Here is a 21,454-nt window from a genome sequence, read left to right as displayed (position 1 = left end):
TTTCATTAAGATTTCAGAACATCTATTCACGGACTTTAAAAACAAGAGTGAAATTGTGCAGAAAATCAGGGATATGCCCCTCTCTGCAAAGACTGTCAAAGACAGAACCATAAAAATGGCAGAAGACATCACAAGACAGCAAATTAAAGACATCAATTCAGCTGTGGCCTACTCGATTGCCTGTGACGAGTCTAAAGACAAAGGTGATATTGAACAAATAGCGTTGTTCTGCCGGTATGTAAACTCTGCCGGGCCACAGGAAGAACTGATTGAGTTGATACCTCTAAAAGACCAAACACGGGGGGAGGACATCTGTGAGGCTGTCTTGAATTGTTTAAGAGCCAAAGGAATAAAGACCACCCATCTGGTGTCAGTAGCTACTGATGGGGCACCGAATATGACGGGAACGCACAAGGGATTTGTGGCTTTACTGCAGAAGTCGCTGGACAGAAAGCTGCTGACTTTTCACTGCATCTTGCACCAAGAGGCACTGTGCGCTCAAACATTTCCTCCGGAATGCACAGAAGTAATGGATGTTGTCATTCAGATTGTCAATAAAATAATGGCAAAAAGTTTAAATCACCGTCAATTCCGTTTGTTACTGGACGAGCTGGAAAGCGCATATTCTGATCTCCTGCTGCACAACAAAGTCCGGTGGCTGTCCAAAGGGAAGGTGCTGAAACGCTTTGTCGCGTGTCTGGAAGAAGTGAAAACTTTCCTGGGCAGCAAAGGGCTCAACTTTCCTGAGCTGGAACAGCCAGAGTGGCTGGAAAAGCTACACTTCATGGTAGACATGACAGCGCACCTGAACACGCTGAACACAGCTCTTCAACGGGGTAAGGACGTACAGCCCTGCACATGTTGGAGGATGTTTTGACATTCGAGCGCAAGTTGACGTTGCTTGCCAGAGATTTACAGAAAGGCACATTGTCTCACTTCCCCAATTTGAGAGAGTTCAAACAAGGTCACGACATGATAAATTCGGAGTATTTACATTCTGCAATCATCGCAATGCAAACATCGTTTGGGAAACGCTTCTGTGAGTTCAGAGAGGAAAAAAACACATTATCCTTCCCGGTCACTCCCCTAAGCATCGATCCATCCCTACTGAATACGACTGCATTGTCAGGTGTGAGTCAACCTGAACAAGTATGATAAATATTTTAATTGCCTATTATTTTACGTATATTCATATGTTTTCATTGTTCAGTGAAATAGTCCTTTTATTTTTCAGGTTGACAGCTGGCTGACGTTATTTTTGGTTTGCTGCTGGCGGCAAATTTAAGTTTGGCGTTTTTCATAAACACAAGAAGGACTCAAATAGACGTTGAGTATTTTACTTAAAAGTAACCTTCAACCCAACGTCTTTTTTTCGGAGTTCAAAATGTTTTTGTTGCATGCAGAAATGTAATTTCATTTTCTCTGCAGGAGTTCATCAATTTCATAAATGCAACACATTATAGTTTGTTTATACATAGCATAAAGGCAAAACAAAACGTTGTATGCAGTGTTATTTCATTTTAAATGTCAAGCGGGTTTTGCGGCTCCCAGTGTTTTCTTTTCTGTGGGAAACGGGTCCAAGTGGCTCTTTCAGTGGTAAAGGTTGCTGACCCCTGACCTAGGGTAATGGAGGAACTGAAGGAAATTCACATTAGGCAGAAAATGCTGTCAGGTATACTGATGGGACAGAAGGCTGATAGATTCAAGGTCAGTTCCTGTAGATTTGAGGGTAGCTAATGTTATCCCACTCTTTAAGAAAGGAGGGAGAGAGAAAACAGGGAATTATAGACCAGTTAGCCTGACATCAGTGGTGGGGAAGATGCTGGAGTCAATTATAAACAATGAAATAGCTGCACATTTGGATAGCAGTAACAGGATCAGTCTGAGTCAGCATGGATTTACAAAGGGGAAATCATGCTTGACTAATCTTCTGGAATTCTTTGAGGATGTAACTATGAAAATGGACAAGGGAGAGCCACTGGATATAGTGTACCTGGACTTCTAGAAAGCCTTTAATAAGGTCCTATATAGAAGATTAGTGGGCAAAATTAGAGCACATGGTATTGGAGGTAGGGTACTGACATGGATTGAAAATTGGTTGGCAGACAGGAAACAGTAGGGATTAACAGGTCCCTTTCAGAATGGCAGGCAGTGACTAGTGGGGTACCACAAGGCTCAGCGCTGGGACCGCAGCTGTTTACAATATACATTAATGATTTAGATGAAGGAATTAAAAGTAACATTAGCAAATTTGCAGATGACACAAAGCTGGGTGGCGGTGTGAAATGTGAGGAGGATGTTATGAGAATGCAGGGTGACTTGGACAGATTGGGTAAGTGGGCAGATGTATGGCAGATGCGGTTTAATGTGGATAAATGTAAGGTTATCCTCAGGCAGCAAGAACAGGAAGGCAGATTACTATCTGAATGGTGTCAAGTTAGGAAAAGGGGAAGTACAACGAGATCTAGATGTCCTTGTTCATCAGTCACTGAAAGTAAGCATGCAGGTACAGCAGGCAGTGAAGAAAGCTAATGGCATGTGGCCTTCATAACAAGGGGAATTGAGTATAGGAGCAAAAAGGTCCTTCTGCAGTTGTACAGCACCCTGGTGAGACCACACCTGGAGTACTGCGTTCAGTTTTGGTCTCCAAATTTGAGGAAGGACATTCTTGCTATTGAGGGAGTGCAGTGTAGGTTCACGAGGTTAACTCCCAGGATGGCTGGACTGTCATATGTTGAAAGATTGGAGCAACTGGGCTTGTATACACTGGAATTTAGAAGGATAAGAAGGGATCTGATTGAAACATAAGATTATTAAGGGACTGGACACACTAGGGGCAGGAAAAATGTTCCCGATGTTGGGGGAGTCCAGAACAAGAGGCCACAGTTTAAGAATAAGGGGTAGGCCATTTAGAACAGAGTTGAGGAAAAACTCTTCCACCCAGAGAGTTGTGGATATGTGGAATGCTCTGCCTCTGACAGCAGTGGAGGCCAAGTCTCTGGATGCTTTCAAGAAAGAGTTAGATAGAGTCAAGGGATACGGGCAGCCATGATCACAGTGAATGGCGGTGCTGGCTCAAAGGGATGAATGGCCTACTCTTGCACCTATTGTCTAAGTCCAGTTCATTGGTTTATTGGCAAACAGCATGGTCAGATGTGGGAGCTACGTGGTCTCGTTTGTAGCATGGACTAGGCCTCAATCCCCAGTGTTACTCATTTGTAGCAGCCCAGGGGAGGTGTCGGAATCAGGAGCTCCACCAGAGTGCCGGAGATGGTGTGGCATGGTGCTCATGCTGAGTTGATGCTGCCACCTAGTGTTGGCTCAGCAGAAGACAGGCTGTATTGCATTGACTGCAGACTGCTGCAACATTCATGGACTCGGAAGTTGGATTTCTTTTGTGTGACTGTATTTTACTGCCATCTTGTACGTGCTGTGTGCACCTTGTGCAGTGTATGACTGCTGGTGCCGTGTTTTGCAGCTTGGCTCCAGAGTAACACAGTTTAGTTTGGCTGAAGTCATGGGCTGAATGACAATTAAACTTCAACTGGAGTCAGTTCAGAGTTGTGGTTTATGCTTGTGGATAATCTTGCAAATTTTGGTTTAGCCTTTAGAACTGTACACACATTGCTAACTCAGTGATGCATGAACACAAACATTACTGAAACACTGCCATTAACAAATGGATCATGAATATATTCACTGGATTCCCACTCTGACAAGTGTTTTAAATACAGTGGATTCCGGTTAAATGGTCCATCAGGGCAGCTGCTCATTTGGGATAACTGAAAGAACAAAAACTAATTGTTGCTGAACAGTTTCTAACTAGTATCAGTCACATAAATTGACGTGGCTTTAAGACACTACACCATGCTCAGAGTGGAGATTTAAAAAAACAGTATCAGTTGCATGTGTTTGAAGGTGAACAATTTTGGTCACCGATAGTTGGTGAGAAATAAGCAGCAAGCCAGTTTAGAATTGTTTTGCTCACTGATTTCAAGCACTCAGGCTTTGAGATGCTTGAAACACCACTGAGTGAAAATGAAATTGTTTCACAACTTCAAGTTACGAACTACGAAGAATTAAGGTAGTGAAAATCACTTTAAATATTACAGTGAAAATGAAGATTGGGAGGATGCAATTGTTGAAAGCATTGTTTGAAGGCAGTTTACTATCTACACTAGTTTTGTTCATTTAGTCAATTAAAAGAACATGGCAATGTGCTAGTTATTGTATCTGATGATGACAGTAAAACTTGTGCAGGAGAGTTTTTAAAGTGGAAAAGATGATCAATGGGTCAGTGCCACTCTCTTGACCTCAGAATTTCCATTCCAGTGGCAAGCAGTCATTGCAAACTGGTGTCTTCCTCAGTTACAGTAGATAACCAATGGCTTCTGGGCCTTGTCGTGCCATTCACTCTAAATAACATTGTAGAACACCTTCTTGACCATTGGATCTCCCTGTAGATCTCATCCAGTACGTTCGATCTGACTTCACATGCTAGGACAGGCTTGTCCCGATTTCACTGGGGTACGAGGCACACTGGCTACCCTCAACTGGGTTTAGCCTGCCTGTCGAAGTGCGCTACTGGGGAGTGGCCACTGTTGCATGCATACAGCTACTTAAAGTCACAGGTGAGAACTGAATTTCTGTTGGGCTCCAAAAGGTGAATGAGCTGTCCCTGAATGGACAAACCCCTTCACCAGAGGTGCCAGCCCTCCCTGTATACCCCATACACGGCAGTTTATACTGGATGAATTCCTCTATTGGTAACTATTAAGAACTAATAAGCAGTATATAGTACTGCGGCAATATTGCTCGTGTTCTCATTTTTCTGTATTTCATTTAAATACATAATTTGTTAATTAGTTAAACTGTAGGTTTTAAAAAAAAACCTTTTTAAAACTTTACCCATGAAATTTTGGCTAATTGGGGCATTCACTTAATTGGGCCGAAATGTACTGGTCCCGATGTGTCCCAATTAACTGAAATCCGCTGTATATGAATGGACACTGGCAATTTAATTCACAAGATTAAAGAATGTTCACCCACAGGTATAAATTCATTGTGCACGTATCTCAAAGCAACACTTGGAAAACTGACACTATCAATGTGGTTAACATTAAACCAGTTTAAAAAAAATCCCGAACTAAAATTATATACAATTGTAGATCTCAAGGAGCTCACATTCTGAAGGCAAGAGTGACATTTCATAAACTGTCACTCCTGCATTTGGAACCACATCAGACTCTGTTGTTCCTCAAGCTCTGTTAGATTGTTGTTGACACAGAACTGCTAACATGCACAGGTTACTGACTGCCAATCTGTCTTGCAGATTTTCAACCTTAGATAACAGGAAACCTGCAATTTTTTCTAATGCCTTATCTCCGAACCTTCAGCTCTCTTTTCTCACTAAAGGTTTGAAGGAACATGACCACTTTCTCCAATGCAATAAAGGTTTGATCAGTTTCAGTTCTAATTCTAATTGCCTAACTTGAATTTGCAAACTACAAGTATAAAAGTATATCTTGCACGATTGCTCATAAATCATATGAACTACAGGATTATAATGAATCAATGGTTTATTGCAACAACTGATCAATATTTTAAATGTACTTAGGGATTTTTCTTTGTGCTTTGGAGATCAGATTTCACGAATCAATACATTGTGTGAAAGCAATTAATCAAGTATACTACATGCCCTTTTACTTATTCTCAATTTTTAATATTTAAGATACTTTGAATGGGAATGTATTCTACAGTCAGCCCTCCTTATCTGTGGGTTATTGGTTCCGGGACCCCCGAGGATACCCAAAAACGCAGATGCTCAAGTCCCTTATTTAACCTGTCTCAGTGCAGTGGACTTCAGGACCTGGCAGAGCTCGGGACCCACTGCCTGAGACTGCTTTCTGTTCCATTGACAGAAAACAATCACAATTGAAAATAAAGCGATTGGAAAGAGGTGAAATGCCATCAGTCATTGGAAAAGCATTAGGCTACAGTCAGTCAATGACCGGAACAATTTCAAAGGATAAAGTGAGAAAAATAGAGCATGTGAAAGGCCCTGCCCCAGTGAAAGCTACAATTATTACTAAGCAATGCAGTGGTTTAATTATTGAAATATATATGTACCTGAAGCGTTTTATATGCACAGAAATGTAAAATAAATACCATATACTAAGACAAATGTTTGACTAACCGACGCTAAATAATACCGGATGCACCTGTTCCAACTTACTTATAATACCTAATACAAAGTAAATGTGCAGTGTAAATTGTTATACTGTATTGTTTAGGGAATAAGGACAAGAAAAAAAAAAGTCTGTACCTACTCAAACAATGAGTGCTGGAGAGAGAACTTACAGGTTTTTCCCGATCCGTGGTTAGTTGAATCCGTGCGTGCGGAACCCGTGGATAAGGAGGGCCGACTGTACAAATTTAATGCATACAGCTAGTGCTGGCAGACCTGAGCTAAGACAGCCCTGCATTTTGTTACCAGAGTGGAGAGGGGAATTGGGCTAGAGTAAGATGGTTGAGGCAGAACCCAATTATAAAACCCCAGTCATTGATGAAATGTAAAGAAAGATTTAGTTATAGTCTGCTTTTTAACAATGCATGATGACGACATTGGCTTACCTTGTCATCCACATCAGTGATATTCATACAGTAAAACACATCATATTTGAAATAGTTCATTAGAATCCTTCTGAGGATGTCAAAGGATATATAGGACCTGAGAAAAGAAATAATTTAAATTATTGCATAACTGTCTACACTAGAGGCATACACTGCATGGACTAGGAGATTTGCAACAAGCTTGGGTGAAGTAATGGACTAAAGAATCATAGATGGTTGTCAATTTTCTTAAAATATTGCTTGTCCATAGCTGAAATCACAATCATGCTTCTTTTTAAAGGCTTGAAATCACAATTATCAGAGAACAAACCAGAGCAAAATCTCTGCCTAACTTTGCATTACCCTCATGTCTGATGATATATATATATATATATATAAAAAAAAAATCAGTGAAATTAGCAAGGTCACAGTAATTAAACATGACTTTTTATTTCAGGCCTGAAGCCTGTTAGGCCAAGCATTTACCGTTGGACGCCTTATAAAATGACCAACAGAGCACAATGCAGCATGCTGGTGACACCAGACTTGTCAATGCTGTCTGGTGACATTAAAATGAAATCCTGCCACTCAGATTGCTGTCCAGAATTATTAGCAGAAAAAGGCAATATATTGAATGGTTTTTGTTTTAAGTGGCATCTCTGCATACATGTTTGTATTTTAAAGTACCAGCTGTTCAAATGTGCGCTCCATTTGCACATTCAGGGATGATTTAACAAAGATTTATTCAGGGATGAAGTTTAACTGAAGAATTACCAGAGGAAGCACAGTAATAAATTATATGGCAGGTTACCTTGCATGTCCCATGTGGGAAGCATCATAAACAGTGGGGCCACAACAATACCATAACACCTTCTTTCCATTCTGAGGACGGAAGAGCTCCTGGTGAAAAAAAAACCACACGGTTGATTTAGACCAAAAATATCAAGATCAAAATCAAGTTCCCACATACCCAGCAACCCTGTAAAAATAAACCTTTCTATCTTGTGACTAAAATACCCGAAGTAAAACTCAGAACATTGTGTAATACGCCTCATTGGCTAGAACTGGGGGAAGGAGATAGCAGGGCAAAGAGTGAAAAGAAACAAGGAGATGCTGGGAAGAAAGGAACAGGAAAAGACCAGTGATTGAAAATCTTTAACAGCACATTTAGCTTTCAGCCAGCAGCATGTGTTCTTCCAAAACTGAGCAACAGTACCTATTAATCATGGGCTTCCAGTGATAACAAACCTGATTCTGGTTCCAGTGGTTGGAGTGTTACAATATATGGTATCATCTCTTCCCTTGGACAACATCGGTGGTGTGGAGAGGGGAGACTTGCAGCTTGGGCAAGTGCTGGTCTTCCATTAGAAAAACCTTGCCCAGGCTTGCTCCCTGGAAACTTTCCATGGTCTGTTGAGACTAACGGAGGCCTACTACTACTACATGGTATAATCTCAGTCAGCATCAAGTACCCAACATACTCCAAATCTGCAGTGATAAACACTGCCTTGAAACATCTTACATCCATCCATTGATATGTACAAGGTCTACAAGTAACATGTATTTGTATCATTTATAGAAACCGGTAATAAGGGGCAATTGATTCTTGGATCATACTAGCAAACCGAGTGCTCCGAGTAACCTAGAAAGGCAAGTAGTGTTGATAAGCGCAACAAATCTTACAAGGTGTGGAGTGGAACCAGAAACTTGTACTGAAAGGAGGCAGGACTTTGGAGTACTATCACAAAAATGCAATTCCATTAATTTCTTTCAGGAAAAGTAAAAGAAAAAGGGTGTCACCAACTGGGAAAAATCCCATATAGTTGACTCTCAATACTGTCAGGACAACAGGTTGCTGGACATTAAATACCCTAATGACAGAGGCTCGTCTATGGAACAAATTAAAAAGTAAACTAAAATGTTAAACATTCTTAAAACCGCCAATTCCTTTCAATTGTATTCATCTTTTTATTATTGGGTCACAGTAAACTATACAGAATATCCTAGACAGTGAGCAACTGACGACGAGTATAAAAAGCCTCGTATGAATGTTCATCTCAGCATGTTTGCAGTATGTTTAATCCATGCTTTTAATAATAAGAAGAGCACTATTCTTAATATTACAGTCACTGGAACAATAACAATTGGATTTAGAAAACTGTCTGTTCACTGAAGGTTGGAGTTAAAACAAAAATCTTATTACTGCTTCCCAAAGACCAAGTGACATCGTGCAGTTCTGAGCCTTTTGGATTATAGGTCCAAGATTTCATCGTGTTTGGAGATTGAACAGCAGAAACGAAAAGGAGTCAGATTTGCTCATTCATCTATTACTTATTAAAAAAATTGATTACAGTAGCAGTAACACATGCTTGAATCCAGATATCAATTTTGACACTAAGCAGGTGAAAATTAGTAACTTGCATAAGGACCTATCGCTGTGTAATTCTGCTGCAGCCTAATGGAATGGCATCTTCAGGAGGAGGGTGAATAACAAGATCGCTTAAAAGCACGTCACAATAATGACCCTATAGAGGAAGTTACTAGAATAAGACACCTTGTGAATTATTTTTACTCTAAACTTTCAATGTTCTTCGGTCACAAGACAGCGTTCAGTCTTTACTGGAACTGCTTCAACTGTATTAGGATGCTGGTTCTACCAAAATTTGAACGTGCTATTCATTTTAAATTTATTAAGCAATTTTCATTCACTGATTGTGACATACAGTTGCAAAAAATCAATAAACAATGTTACTGTAGCTGAAAATAAATAAAGGATAACCATGAGAAAATAAGGATCCCTATTCTGTAATGCATGGGCTGCCTGCGCTACACATATTAATCTTTATAATTTTTTCTACAATATTAATAAACTATAAAAGTGGTAATTTTCTCAAATACTCCTCAGTCATAGTTATGCTTCAATGAGACACACCACTGGATACCATTAGTGCAGATTGCTTGATTAAAATATCTGCTGGGCTTCATTAATGCAGACTGTCCTTGATACCTGCTACAGAATTAAGCAGAGGTGAACATTATTCATGAGCAGACAAAGTAGTTAACAGATTGCACAGGCCCAGTACCACCTCATTTCAGGGAATGCAAACCAACAGGAATGAGATGGATGTTACTGAATGACAAACTGTTTTAAAGCTGTTCACCAGAACTTTATATTGTTTCTTCCTATAATAATATTACTCTACTGTTAAGCTATACTGACCTTACTACGTGTCAAACTGTTGTACAGCCGGAGTTCAGGCTGTTTTACTTCTGTTGGCGGTGACCAAGGTGGCTGGATTCTCTTCTCTTTAGCTGAAAAAGAATAGCCACAGTCAAATCTTCCACATGATAGTGCTCAGTCATCAATGTTACCGTACTAGCATGGACCAGAGTCTAATTTAGCGGTTCCCAACCTTTACTATGCCATGGACCCCAGGTTGGCAACACCTGGTCTAATTCTTCAGCAATTGTTTGCTCGAATGAAATCCGTGGGTGGTCAGAAAGTTGCTCATAGACAAGGATATGAAATTGTAAGAGTAGAACACAATGCAACGTTTGACAAATAAGCTCAAATTTGAAGAAATCAAGGTACAGAAAAGCTCAAGTCATTTTCATCAATTGAAAGGGATGGTAGTCAACAGAAGCATTTTTAAACACGCATATGAAAGGACATTTCTGTTTATTGGCAAACTAGTACCAATGAAATTTTAAAGACAATCTGGCCATCAATTGCATTTCACAGGATGAAGACCAAATTGTAAACATTTCAATTAAGAGTTTGCATAATGAATACTGCAAACAACTGGTGCCCCTGCATATTTGCAGAATACCATAGTGACTTGGGGGATAATGTATACCCGAAAACAGAAATTAACTAGGCAGAGTAAAGCAAATCCTCTGCAAATTCTCTGATCCATAACGAATAACCTGATCTCTTTACTCATTGTGGACATCAAGTGCCGATTTTGAGCCATGGAGGAAGTAAGTTGGATTCCTGCGTCTATTGTCTATCCACTGGTTTCAGCCAGGGAGATCATACAAACTCCTTACGGACAGCAGCGGGAATTGAACGCCGATCGGTGATGGCAGGCACTGCAAAGCAATGCGCTAACCGCTGCTCTACCATCAAGTTCTTACAAGAGCAGCAGATGTTGACGACCTGTGGTAAGGATTAGCTTTATTAGTCACATGAGCATCAACACACTGAAACATAAGTGAAAACGCATCGTTTTGCATCACAGTCTGAGAATGAGCTGGGGAGCAGCCCACAAGCGTTTCTATGCTTCCAGCACCAACAATGCATGCATACAACTCACTGGCACTAACTGTATGTCTCTGGGATGTGGGAGCAATCTGGAGTATGCGGAAGAAACCCACAAAGTCATAAGGAGAATGTACAAATTCCTCATAGGCCAGTGGCGGGAATTGAACCCCGATCGGTGAGTGCTGGATCTGTAAGGCGATCTCCTTACCGCTAAGCTACCGTCAAGTTCTTACGTGAAGCATAGGTACTGAAGTAGGGTGTCCACAAATAATTGCTTGCAAGGGAACTGTGCCAATAGATCAGTGATTGCAGGGAAGAGAATTATGCAAAAACACATTAAGCAGTGGATGAAGTATTTCAATCTTGATCAACTGGAGAATGCTGTGCAATTGATTGAAAATGCAGGAAATCGCGAGGTCAAATGAATGGAGACACTACATTCAAATACATACTGATGCAAAGTTGTGAAGATGGGTGGTGTATTGTTGTGCAATGAAAGTTGTTAATGGCATACGATGGGGTTCATTAAGCAGTTTGTATTGGATAACAGAGAGGCAAATGGCAGCCACTAAACTTAATTCAGTTTTCCATTTTCAAGTGCCTTTTGGAGTTTTCCAAATAGCTGAAAATAAAGAGCCTTTCTGTAAGTGATGTAACTGAAGCCTAATTTATTTTATTTGAAAAACTTCACCTATCTGCCACATTTAACACCCTGCATAAGCAACCCATATGTGATTAGGGAGCTTAAGGAGAAGGAACCCTTAGGTAGCAGAGATCAACTGTTTTCTGGTTTTCCACAGGGTTTCGTGTTGGGACTGCTTCTTTTCACGTTGTATGTCAATGATATGGATGAAGGAATTGATGTCTTTGCAGCCAAGTTTGTGGATGATACAATTAGATAGGTGGAGGGGAAGGAAGTGTGGAGGAAGCCAGTGTCTGTAGATTGGGAGATGGACACAGAAGTGGCAGAGGTAGTGTAGGGAAGAGCATGGTCATGCCCAATGATAGAACTTAACAAATCTGTAGAACAGCAACTGTAAGTTTGCCGGCAGTAAAAGAATCCTAGGGTTGTATGTGGTGACATGCATGTACCTTGATAACAAATGTTACTTTTAACTTTTAGAAGGAATAAAGGCTTGGACTATTTTCTAAATGAGAAGACAATTCAGAAATCGGAGGTACAAATGCACTTGGAAGTTCTTGTGCAGGATTCCTTAAAGGTTAATTTACTGGTCGAGTCAGTGGTAAGGAAGGCAAAAGCAATGTATTGCATTCATTTTGAGAGGACTAGAATACAAAAGGATGTAATGCTGAGGCATTACAAGACATTGGTCAGACCACACTTGGGAGTATTGTGAGCAGTTCTGGGCACTGACCTAGGAAAAGGTGTGCTTGAATTGAAGAGGGTCCAGAGGAGGTTCACGAAAATGATCCCAGGAATGAATGGTTAACAGACGAGAAGCTTCTGATGGCTCTGGGCCTGTACTTGCTGGAGTTCAGAAGAATGGGGATTGGGAGGGAGATCTCATTGAAACCTATCAAATACTGTAAGGCCTAGATAGAATGGATGTGGAGTGGATGTTTCCTTTAGTGGGGAAGTCTAGGATCGGAGGGCACAGCCTCAGAATAGAGGGACATTCATTTAGAACAGAGACTTGAAAAATTGCTTTAGGCAGAATGTGGTGATTGTGGAAATCCACTGTACAGGACAAGTCATCGGGTATACTTAAGGTGGAAGTTGATAGGTTCTTGATTAATCAGGACATCAAAGGATATGGGGAGAAGCAGAAGAATTAGATTAAGTGGGATAATAAATCAGCCATGATGGAACTGTGGAGCAGACTGAATGGTCAAGTGGCCTAATTCTGCTCTTACATCTAAAATAATGGACACACTCAGATCAAGCCACATGTGGGGAACAGAAACACAGGAAGGAGACCCTGAATCGGTTTCTCTTCCTGTTGATGCAGCTTGACCTGTTGACCATTTCCAGTATTATCTGCCACCAAAAAAACCACAATAGAATCCATTACAAAAACACGCAAGACCATCAAACACCCAATGTGCAAAAAAAAAAGAACAGATCATGCAAACAATAAAAAAGTAAACAAATAGCACCCGGAACATGCACGGCAGAGTCTCTGAAAGTGAGCCCACAGCCACGGAGACAGTTCAGCACCGAGGCTAAGGCAGAGGCTTGCAGGCCACAGCCAGTTCAGCTCCGAAGCGAGTAAATCTCACAGAATAGCAAGCTGAACACTGGTTTGTCTTTTGCCCTTGGCTTTGACACCTCAATCTATCTAGTCCTTAAATCGACCAAAGGTCAGTCTCAAGCAGGGGCCTTGCTGCGCCAACCTGGCCTGGAGTCCGCTCTGGCCATACTTGCATTCTGGAGAATGCACTTCATTGAACCCTTCAGGAAATTGCAAAAGTGACAGATCATACAGCACAATTTCCAAAGGCTGTGGCCTGCAGTGACCAAGGTCCAAAAGAGTATTATTACTAGAATAGTCAGCAGTTTCATTTGCTTCCTTGTAAAGCTTAGCTGTGAATTATCAGCACAATCTTTAGCTTGGGTGTGTTGATCCAGATTTCTAGCTTCTGCAGTTTCATGTCAACCGTTACTCAAGACAAGTGCAAAGCAATAGGAGAACATTTAACTACTTATTCGACATTCAATAGATTTACCACTATTAGATCCCTCACTAAGTCAAAATTGACTGGACTTCCCACAGACACATACTGACATCGAAGCCTGAAGCATGGGGGTGGTGGGTTGGGAAGAGAACTTTCTGACTCCTCAAACCTTTTAACATTTTCAAAATGTGTAATGGAACATTGTCCTCTACATCCAGCTCCAACAACATGCAAGTAGGTTAACATCTTCTGTCTTAATCCAGTCTTATTGATTGGCATCCAAAGCACATTCATTTTTTCCGACCACTGGTGGACAGTGTATAAAGAAACCAAGGTTGCTTCAACACCCTCTTCTAAATAAACAATTTTCCTAAGGATCATAGGAGTATGGGAGCACTATCAACTCCAACTTCTCATCCAAGTTGCACTTCACTCTTTGAGTTACATCAGTGTTTCTTCAAATCCCTGATGAATTAAATGGGAATGCCTCACATGGACTACAAGTTGTTGTCTTGAATTCTTACTAGCTCGCTCTTAAAGGTATCTCAGAGTGCAAATAAAAACTGCGGTACCATTTTCAAAAAACAACAACAAAAAAAGATGAATTACAAAATGATGCCATAAGCCCCAAGCATTACCATGATTAGACAGATGCCCCATATGAACCATCACACAGATGTTCAACTACTCACATATGTGGACTCTACAGGTCTTGGCACCATCTTTGGTGCATTCCCAAATTGCTGCAATGTGCCTGTACCACCGCACCACGTGGAAGTATTGATCGAGAGGTGGCTTTCGCATTGACTGGAATATTTCCACGTCAGCTTGTGAAAATACAAAGCCATCGATGTAACTTCGTGTAGCAAGATAATCATTTAGAGCCTCCATCCCACTCCTGCCAGGTTTTATATTAAGAAGCTCGCCATGGCAGAAAGCTGCAAGACACAATGTAGGGAATGGACGGATCTTCAGAACCAATGCTTCTGCTTTTCTTCAACAAAAAGTCATGCACCGTTCACCATTCTCGTTCTTCAGTTACCAAAGTGAGAACTAATACAGCTGTTCATGTCAGGCAACTAGATAAATATTACATAATTCAGGACTGTCCACAAGCAGGATAACCTAGACCATCAAACTGTTCTCAATCAGCAGCATAACAGTTAAATATTGTTGGCACTATGGTTGTGTAACACAATCAATAATCTGCTTCACAGCACTCAGATCTTGTATGATTATCCCCAAAGGCCTTGCTACTGCTCTGGTCCAAACTTCCACAAAGAACTAAATTCTAGAAGTTAGGTGAGAATTAATGTGTTTGGTTGAACCCCGGTGACAATCAAAATTAATTGGACTCTCAGAGAACACTTCACTGGCTACAGTCATACAGGACACACAGGAAATGTAAAAGGCTGCTGGAAGCCAATCAGTTCATCGGGGTAGTACCTTAGGTACAATTTAGCGTCAACAATTTCGGCAATGACTTCGCCATCACAAGATCAGAAGTGGGAATACTTGCTGATGATTGCATAATTAAATTCACTTCCTTAGATAACAAAGAAATTCTGCCTGTACACAGCAAGGCCTGAACAGCATTCTTGGACTGATAAGTAGCGAAGTCATGCCACACAAGGTTAAAACAATAAGCAACTTTAGAAATTAAGTACAAGTTTAAAAAAAATTTGGAGACACTTTGCTAATATATCCCAAAGACCCAAGGATCTATATCCTAGATTTATTACGACACAGAAGGCTCAGGTTCCTATCATGGGAAATTCTGTAGTTTCTGTAATTGTTCTCGTGGTTTTGAGGGTAGTGAATATGCTCCCACTAAGAGAGCAGTGACAGGAAAAACAACTAATGACCTATTAGCCTATCATCAGGAGTAGGGAAAATGCTAAAATTGATGGAACACGAGATGTTATGAGTGCGGAGTATTCCAAAAGAACAACCCTGAGCATGTTGAAGATGGTGGCCACATGCTAAGAAGTAAAATGAATGGAGTAATGGGAAAAAAGTGTGTAGCTCATGTGTAACGTATTGACGTTATCAGCAGAAAGTACATTGTGGTGAATTGTTTGTGGCTGCAAAAAGTGACATATCATTGGAAATTCATGTTCTCAATAACAGAATTGTCATTTCTTCAGTATATGTGACATATACTGAATAAAAATGAAGACAACGTTATAAAATTAAAACAGGGATCGAAATGAGTTGCCAATTATACCTTACTTAAAAGTAAAGGTTGAATTCAAAGAATAACAATGTATTAAGCTTCATGGAGATGTAGACTGGATTAGTGAGTAGATATGAGTATGACAGATGCAATACAATTTCTCCACTTTAAAGCAGAAAGGAACAAATCCAAAGAAAATCTATCAGATTCCTTCCTCTCCAGCCCTTCACCTCTCCTACCCACCTGGCTTCACCTATCAGCTTCTAGCTATCCTCCTTCCAAATCACCGCCTCTCCACTTTTTTATTCTGGCATCTTCGCCCTTCTTTTCCAGTCCTAAAGAAGGGTCTTAGCCTGAAATGTCAACTGTTCATTTCCATAGATGCTGCCAGACCTGCCGAGTTCCTCCAGCATTGTGTATGTGCATGCTGCTTAAAAAATGGTAAAGGGGTGGTAATGTTGTTAAAAGCAGCAGAAGGCTTTAGACGTGGCATTCATTGAAAGCCAACATGCAGCTGCAGCAAACAATTAGGAAGACAAATGGTATTTGCTTCCTTTACTATAAGGATTTGAATACAGGTACAAAGATTATATAGGATATACAAGAAATATAATTATCTAGAATCTTGATAAGATTAAACTTGAATATGGTTCACTCCAATCAAAACCATGCTGTTTTGCTCTACTTAGCCAAGAAAGAACGTACATGTGCATTTGAAGTGATGATTTACGCAGAAGATTCTAGGAATGAGTTTTATCATACAAGAAGAGATCAGGTAGACTGATCTCAGAAAAATTTGAGTTCAGAAAAATGAGAGGAAAACTTATAATTTCTTTTTCAAAACAGATCTCCAGGCTTAACATGAAATGGAAAGGTCTTTATTTAAAAAACTGACAGATTGGCTTCAATAAAGTATAGATGCGGTTGATAGGTTTGTAACCACAACAGGTGGTGTTCCACAATAACCTTTGTTGATGGTTTCACTATCAACTTTTCAAGCTTTCAATACGACTATCGTGGTCTGAATCTTCTACTGCAACACCACAGGCTGATAGCACCTTTAAGATGAGAACGGGATGTTAATGTAAAACATTAATGGATACAGAGGATGAACAAAACCTTGTGTTTGATGGATTTCATCGAAGTTCACTTTAAATGAAAGGAAAGCTAGGTCAGTTTGTGGGAATGGTGTAAGAAATATTAGACTTTATAATAGGAGGGCAACAACGATAGAAGCTTCTCTCCACGGCTATCTAATTTTTTGGATGGGCTACGTCAGGTGAATGGCCTACAGTGTTGTTACTACACCACAAGGCAGCTAACTACACAAACTCAAAATTAAGTTTCAAAGAACCCAGAAGTTCCTAAGCACTTTTTGAACATGTGTGGAAAATTAACAAAATAAAAGTCAAGGGTGATTAGTCGCAGTAGCATACTGAAACCTGGATCCTACAAGCACCAGCAATTGTGGCAAGTTAGAGCAGGGCATATTTGTGTTTGGCACCTACCAGCCACCTTAGTACTTGAAAGGTTCTCCACAACTGCTCAAGTGCCGTGACGTTTTAGAACGTGAAGCAACCAGAACGAGAGAAGGCACTGCAGCTGCTTGGCAGATCGGCAGTTGCAGAAGCGTCACCAGAAACAGTGAGCCAACAGCTAGACTGAGATGTTCTGGAAATGTAAACTGCTTTCAGATGAAGAGTGGATTTTACCTAGAGCGGAACTGATAGAAAAATCAGGGATATTGTTGCACTTAATTGAGATGGGAAAAGCACGGGCAGACCAGATGGCAAGCCGAAGGCTGGTCTTCAATTACGATTGAGGTTATATGGAATGAGATGTTTAATGACTGGAAGATGATGAATTCAGAGAGCATGATGAACTGAGGAAGAAGTTGTAATTACAGGGGGTGGGAAGTAGTTGTGCAATGGCTGGGTGTGAAAAACACCCATTCCAAAAAGCAAGTTTTATTAATACAAAATGAGGATTTCACTTGAGGGGCAAAGTGGCTTGACTGAGGCCTGATACTCAGCAAAAGTGCCAGAGGAACAGACCACGGTGAGTTTCATCATCATGTCCCAACAGGCAAAATGGTTGAAGATATAACCAGATGAATAGATTCACTTATAAGGGATGTTTTATTATTACGGAAGATTTCATGTGGTCAATCTACATCAATTCATGAATGGAAAAGGGAGTTAGCAACTGTTCCAAGAGTAATAAAAAGTCAGTGACAGAGAACCAGAAGCAGAGAAGAAACACAGAATAACTATCTATGCCATTTCCCTGCTTTCTGACAGTGGGTGAGCTTAAAAGCTTTTTAAGCTTTTCCTAACTCAATAGTACTTTCCAGCCAGCATTGAAGGAATAGAACTACTTTGAACTCCCAGCATATTGCCTTTGAATGGTTCCTATTATCCTGTCACTCCAAGTCATTGTTTCCTGGCTAATTTTGCGATTTCAGATTTGCTTAAAATAGCTCTTCAACATAATACAGGATCTAGCAGAATCATTATCACTACCTATATATCCAATATTTGGTAGATTTAGAAAACATACTAATTTTATACAAGTTTTAACATCAAATCAAAAAATACTCTTTCATTTTCACCTTTAAAACAAATAATGGCCATACTGATGAGAATTCTTGGTACTGCCTGGGCTCAGTTTCGCTTTCCTCTAAATGTAAGAGGAAGGGCATATCCGATGATTACAGTCATTTATTTTGGCCCAACTTGTCTTCAGCTTGCAGAGAGCCTCAAACCAGACTCACGACTGAGACATGACTGTTTATGAAGCTATATGGGACTGACCATTAGTTAATTATGACCAATCTCTGGCAACAGTATTGCAGTTACAAACAGGTCACACCAACACGACTCACACCTGCACAGAGGGCAAAAGGAGCATAAAGAACTTCTAACAACACACACAAAATGCTGGTGGAACGCAGCAGGCCAGGCAGCATCTATAGGAAGAAGCACTGTCGACATTTCGGGCCGAGACCCTTTGTCAGGACTTCTGCTGGGCTCAAATATTCATGTTCTCAGTAACAGAACTGTCATTTTATCCTTTCACCAGCAGATGTGATACATCAGGATAAAGATGAAGACAACCTTATGGAATTAAAACAGGGACTCAATGAGTTGCCAATTATACCTTACTTAAAAGAATGAGAGTTTTACTGTACAAGGAGAGATCATGTAGACAGAAACAATATTCTCTAGAGTTCAGAAAAATGAGAGGAAATCTCATCATAGTTTTTTTTAAAAAACAGATCTCTAAGCTTAACTAAATTTTATAACATGGAAAGGTCTTTATGCAAAAAAACTGAGAGATTGGCTTCAGTAAAGGATAGATGCAGTTGATAGGTTTGTATCCACAACAGGCGGCGTTCTACAATAACCTTTGTTGATGGTTTCACTATCAACTTTTCAAGCTTTCAATACGACTATCTATCGTGGTCTGAATTTTCTGATGCAACACCACAGGCTGATAGCACCTTTAAGATGAGAACGGGATGTTAATGTAAAACATTAATGGATACAGAGGATGAACAAAACCTTGTGTTTGATGGATTTCATCGAAGTTCACTTTAAATGAAAGGAAAGCTAGGTCAGTTTGTGGGAATGGTGAAAGAAATATTAGACTTTATAATAGGAGGGTAACAACGATAGAAGCTTCTCTCCACGGCTATCTAATTTTTTGGATGGGCTACGTCGGGTGAATGGCCTACAGTGTTGTTACACCACAAGGCAGCTAACTACACAAACTCAAAATTAAGTTTCAAAGAACCCAGAAGTTCCTAAGCACTTTTTGAACATGTGTGGAAAATTAACGAAATAAAAGTCAAGGGTGATTAGTCGCAGTAGCATACTGAAGCCTGGATCCTACAAGCACCAGCAATTGTGGCAAGTTAGAGCAGGGCATATTTGTGTTTGGCACCTACCAGCCACCTTAGTACTTGAAAGGTTCTCCACAACTGCTCAAGTGCCGTGACGTTTTAGAACGTGAAGCAACCAGAACGAGAGAAGGCACTGCAGCTGCTTGGCAGATCGGCAGTTGCAGAAGCGTCACCAGAAACAGTGAGCCAACAGCTAGACTGAGATGTTCTGGAAATGTAAACTGCTTTCAGATGAAGAGTGGATTTTACCTAGAGCGGAACTGATAGAAAAATCAGGGATATTGTTGCACTTAATTGAGATGGGAAAAGCACGGGCAGACCAGATGGCAAGCCGAAGGCTGGTCTTCAATTACGATTGAGGTTATATGGAATGAGATGTTTAATGACTGGAAGATGATGAATTCAGAGAGCATGATGAACTGAGGAAGAAGTTGTAATTACAGGGGGTGGGAAGTAGTAGTGCAATGGCTGGGTGTGAAAAACACCCATTCCAAAAAGCAAGTTTTATTAATACAAAATGAGGATTTCACTTGAGGGGGAAAGTGGCTTGAATGAGGCCTGATACTCAGCAAAAGTGCCAGAGGAACAGACCAAGGTGAGTTTCATCATCATGTCCCAACAGGCAAAATGGTTGAAGATATAACCAGACGAATAGATTCACTTATAAGGGATGTTTTATTATTACGGAAGATTTCATGTGGTCAATCTACATCAACTCATGAATCTAAAAGGGAGTTAGCAACTGTTCCGAGAGTAATAAAAAGTCAGTGACAGAGAACCAGGAGCAGAGAAGAAACACAGAATAGCTATCTATGCCATTTCCCTGCTGACAGTGGGTGAACGCCCCCCTTTTTAAGCTTTTCCTAACTCAGTAGTACTTTCCAGCCAGCATTGAAGGAATAGAACTACTTTGAATGCCCAGCATATTGCCTTTGAATGGTTCCTATTATCCTGTCACTCCAAGTCATTGTTTTCTGGCTAATTTTGCGATTTCAGATTTGCTTAAAATAGCTCTTCAACATAATACAGGATCTTGCAGAATCATTATCACTACCTATATATTCAATATTTGGTAGATTTAGAAAACATACTAATTTTATACAAGTTTTAACATCAAATCAAAAAATACTCTTTCATTTTCACCTTCTAAACAAAAGATCGCTATACTGATGAGAATTTTCGGTACTTCCTGTGCTCAGTTTCGCTTTCCTCCAAATGAATGAGGTAGGGCATATCCGATGCTTACAGTCATTTATTTTTGCCCAACTTGTCTTTAGCCTGCAGAGAGCCTCAAACCAGGCTCACGACAGAGATGTGACCGTTTATGAGGCTACACAGGACCGACCATTAGTTAATTATGATCAATCTCTGGCACCGGTATTGCAGTAACGAACAGGTCACACCAACACCTGCGAAGAGACTGACAGAGGGTGAAAGAAGCAAAAATAATAAATAACCTGCTGGGCTCAAATATCCACACACTTTTGCTGGAAGACATCACTTCAGTTGAAACCACTTACCTTCAGCTTTCTCCATTCTACTCTGTTCTGCCCCGTTCAGCTCTATCTCTAGTGCAGATGATGCAAGAATGTAGCAGGACCGGAAGTTGCGTTCTATTTATGCTAAACAGCCGTGGATGCTCTTCCCATTGGCTCGCATCGCCGCACGTTAAGTTCCGTTTCACGAAGAGGGCGGGATTCAGGGAGTTCGAGCCAACGCGTGTTGTCTCTGGTGAGTAAAAAAATTGCATTATTGCATGAAAGGATTTGAATTTCCAGATGTCGCTACACTACTGCAGAAAGTTAATGAGGTAGATGTTTTTCATCAATGCTGACATCCTGAACTTGACTTAATTAAATAA

The 21,454-nt window shown here is 40.4% G+C and overlaps 1 protein-coding gene across 2 annotated transcripts in view; it reads right to left on the bottom strand.

Moving 5' to 3' along the window:
• Nucleotides 1-21,196, bottom strand: part of cars1 (cysteinyl-tRNA synthetase 1) — a 75,359-nt gene extending 54,163 nt beyond the window's left edge. The window contains exons 1-4 of one of the 2 annotated variants that reach the window (XM_059975555.1): nucleotides 21,114-21,196; nucleotides 9,833-9,924; nucleotides 7,424-7,512; nucleotides 6,634-6,730 (exon numbers count right to left, since the gene is read on the bottom strand). In XM_059975555.1, coding sequence (XP_059831538.1) covers nucleotides 6,634-6,730; nucleotides 7,424-7,512; nucleotides 9,833-9,924; nucleotides 21,114-21,129 — 294 coding nt within the window. In that variant the 5' untranslated portion in view covers nucleotides 21,130-21,196. Of the gene's footprint in view, nucleotides 1-6,633; nucleotides 6,731-7,423; nucleotides 7,513-9,832; nucleotides 9,925-14,205; nucleotides 14,394-21,113 lie in introns of those variants that run through there. The other variant, XM_059975554.1, reaches the window with a different exon arrangement.
• Nucleotides 21,197-21,454: the final 258 nt, after the last annotated feature.

The sequence above is a fragment of the Hypanus sabinus genome, chromosome 7 (assembly GCF_030144855.1).
Source record: "Hypanus sabinus isolate sHypSab1 chromosome 7, sHypSab1.hap1, whole genome shotgun sequence".
Taxonomy (NCBI): Eukaryota; Metazoa; Chordata; class Chondrichthyes; order Myliobatiformes; family Dasyatidae; genus Hypanus; species Hypanus sabinus.
Note: the sequence above shows the minus strand (reverse complement) of the source record. Positions and strands in the feature narration are given on the sequence as shown.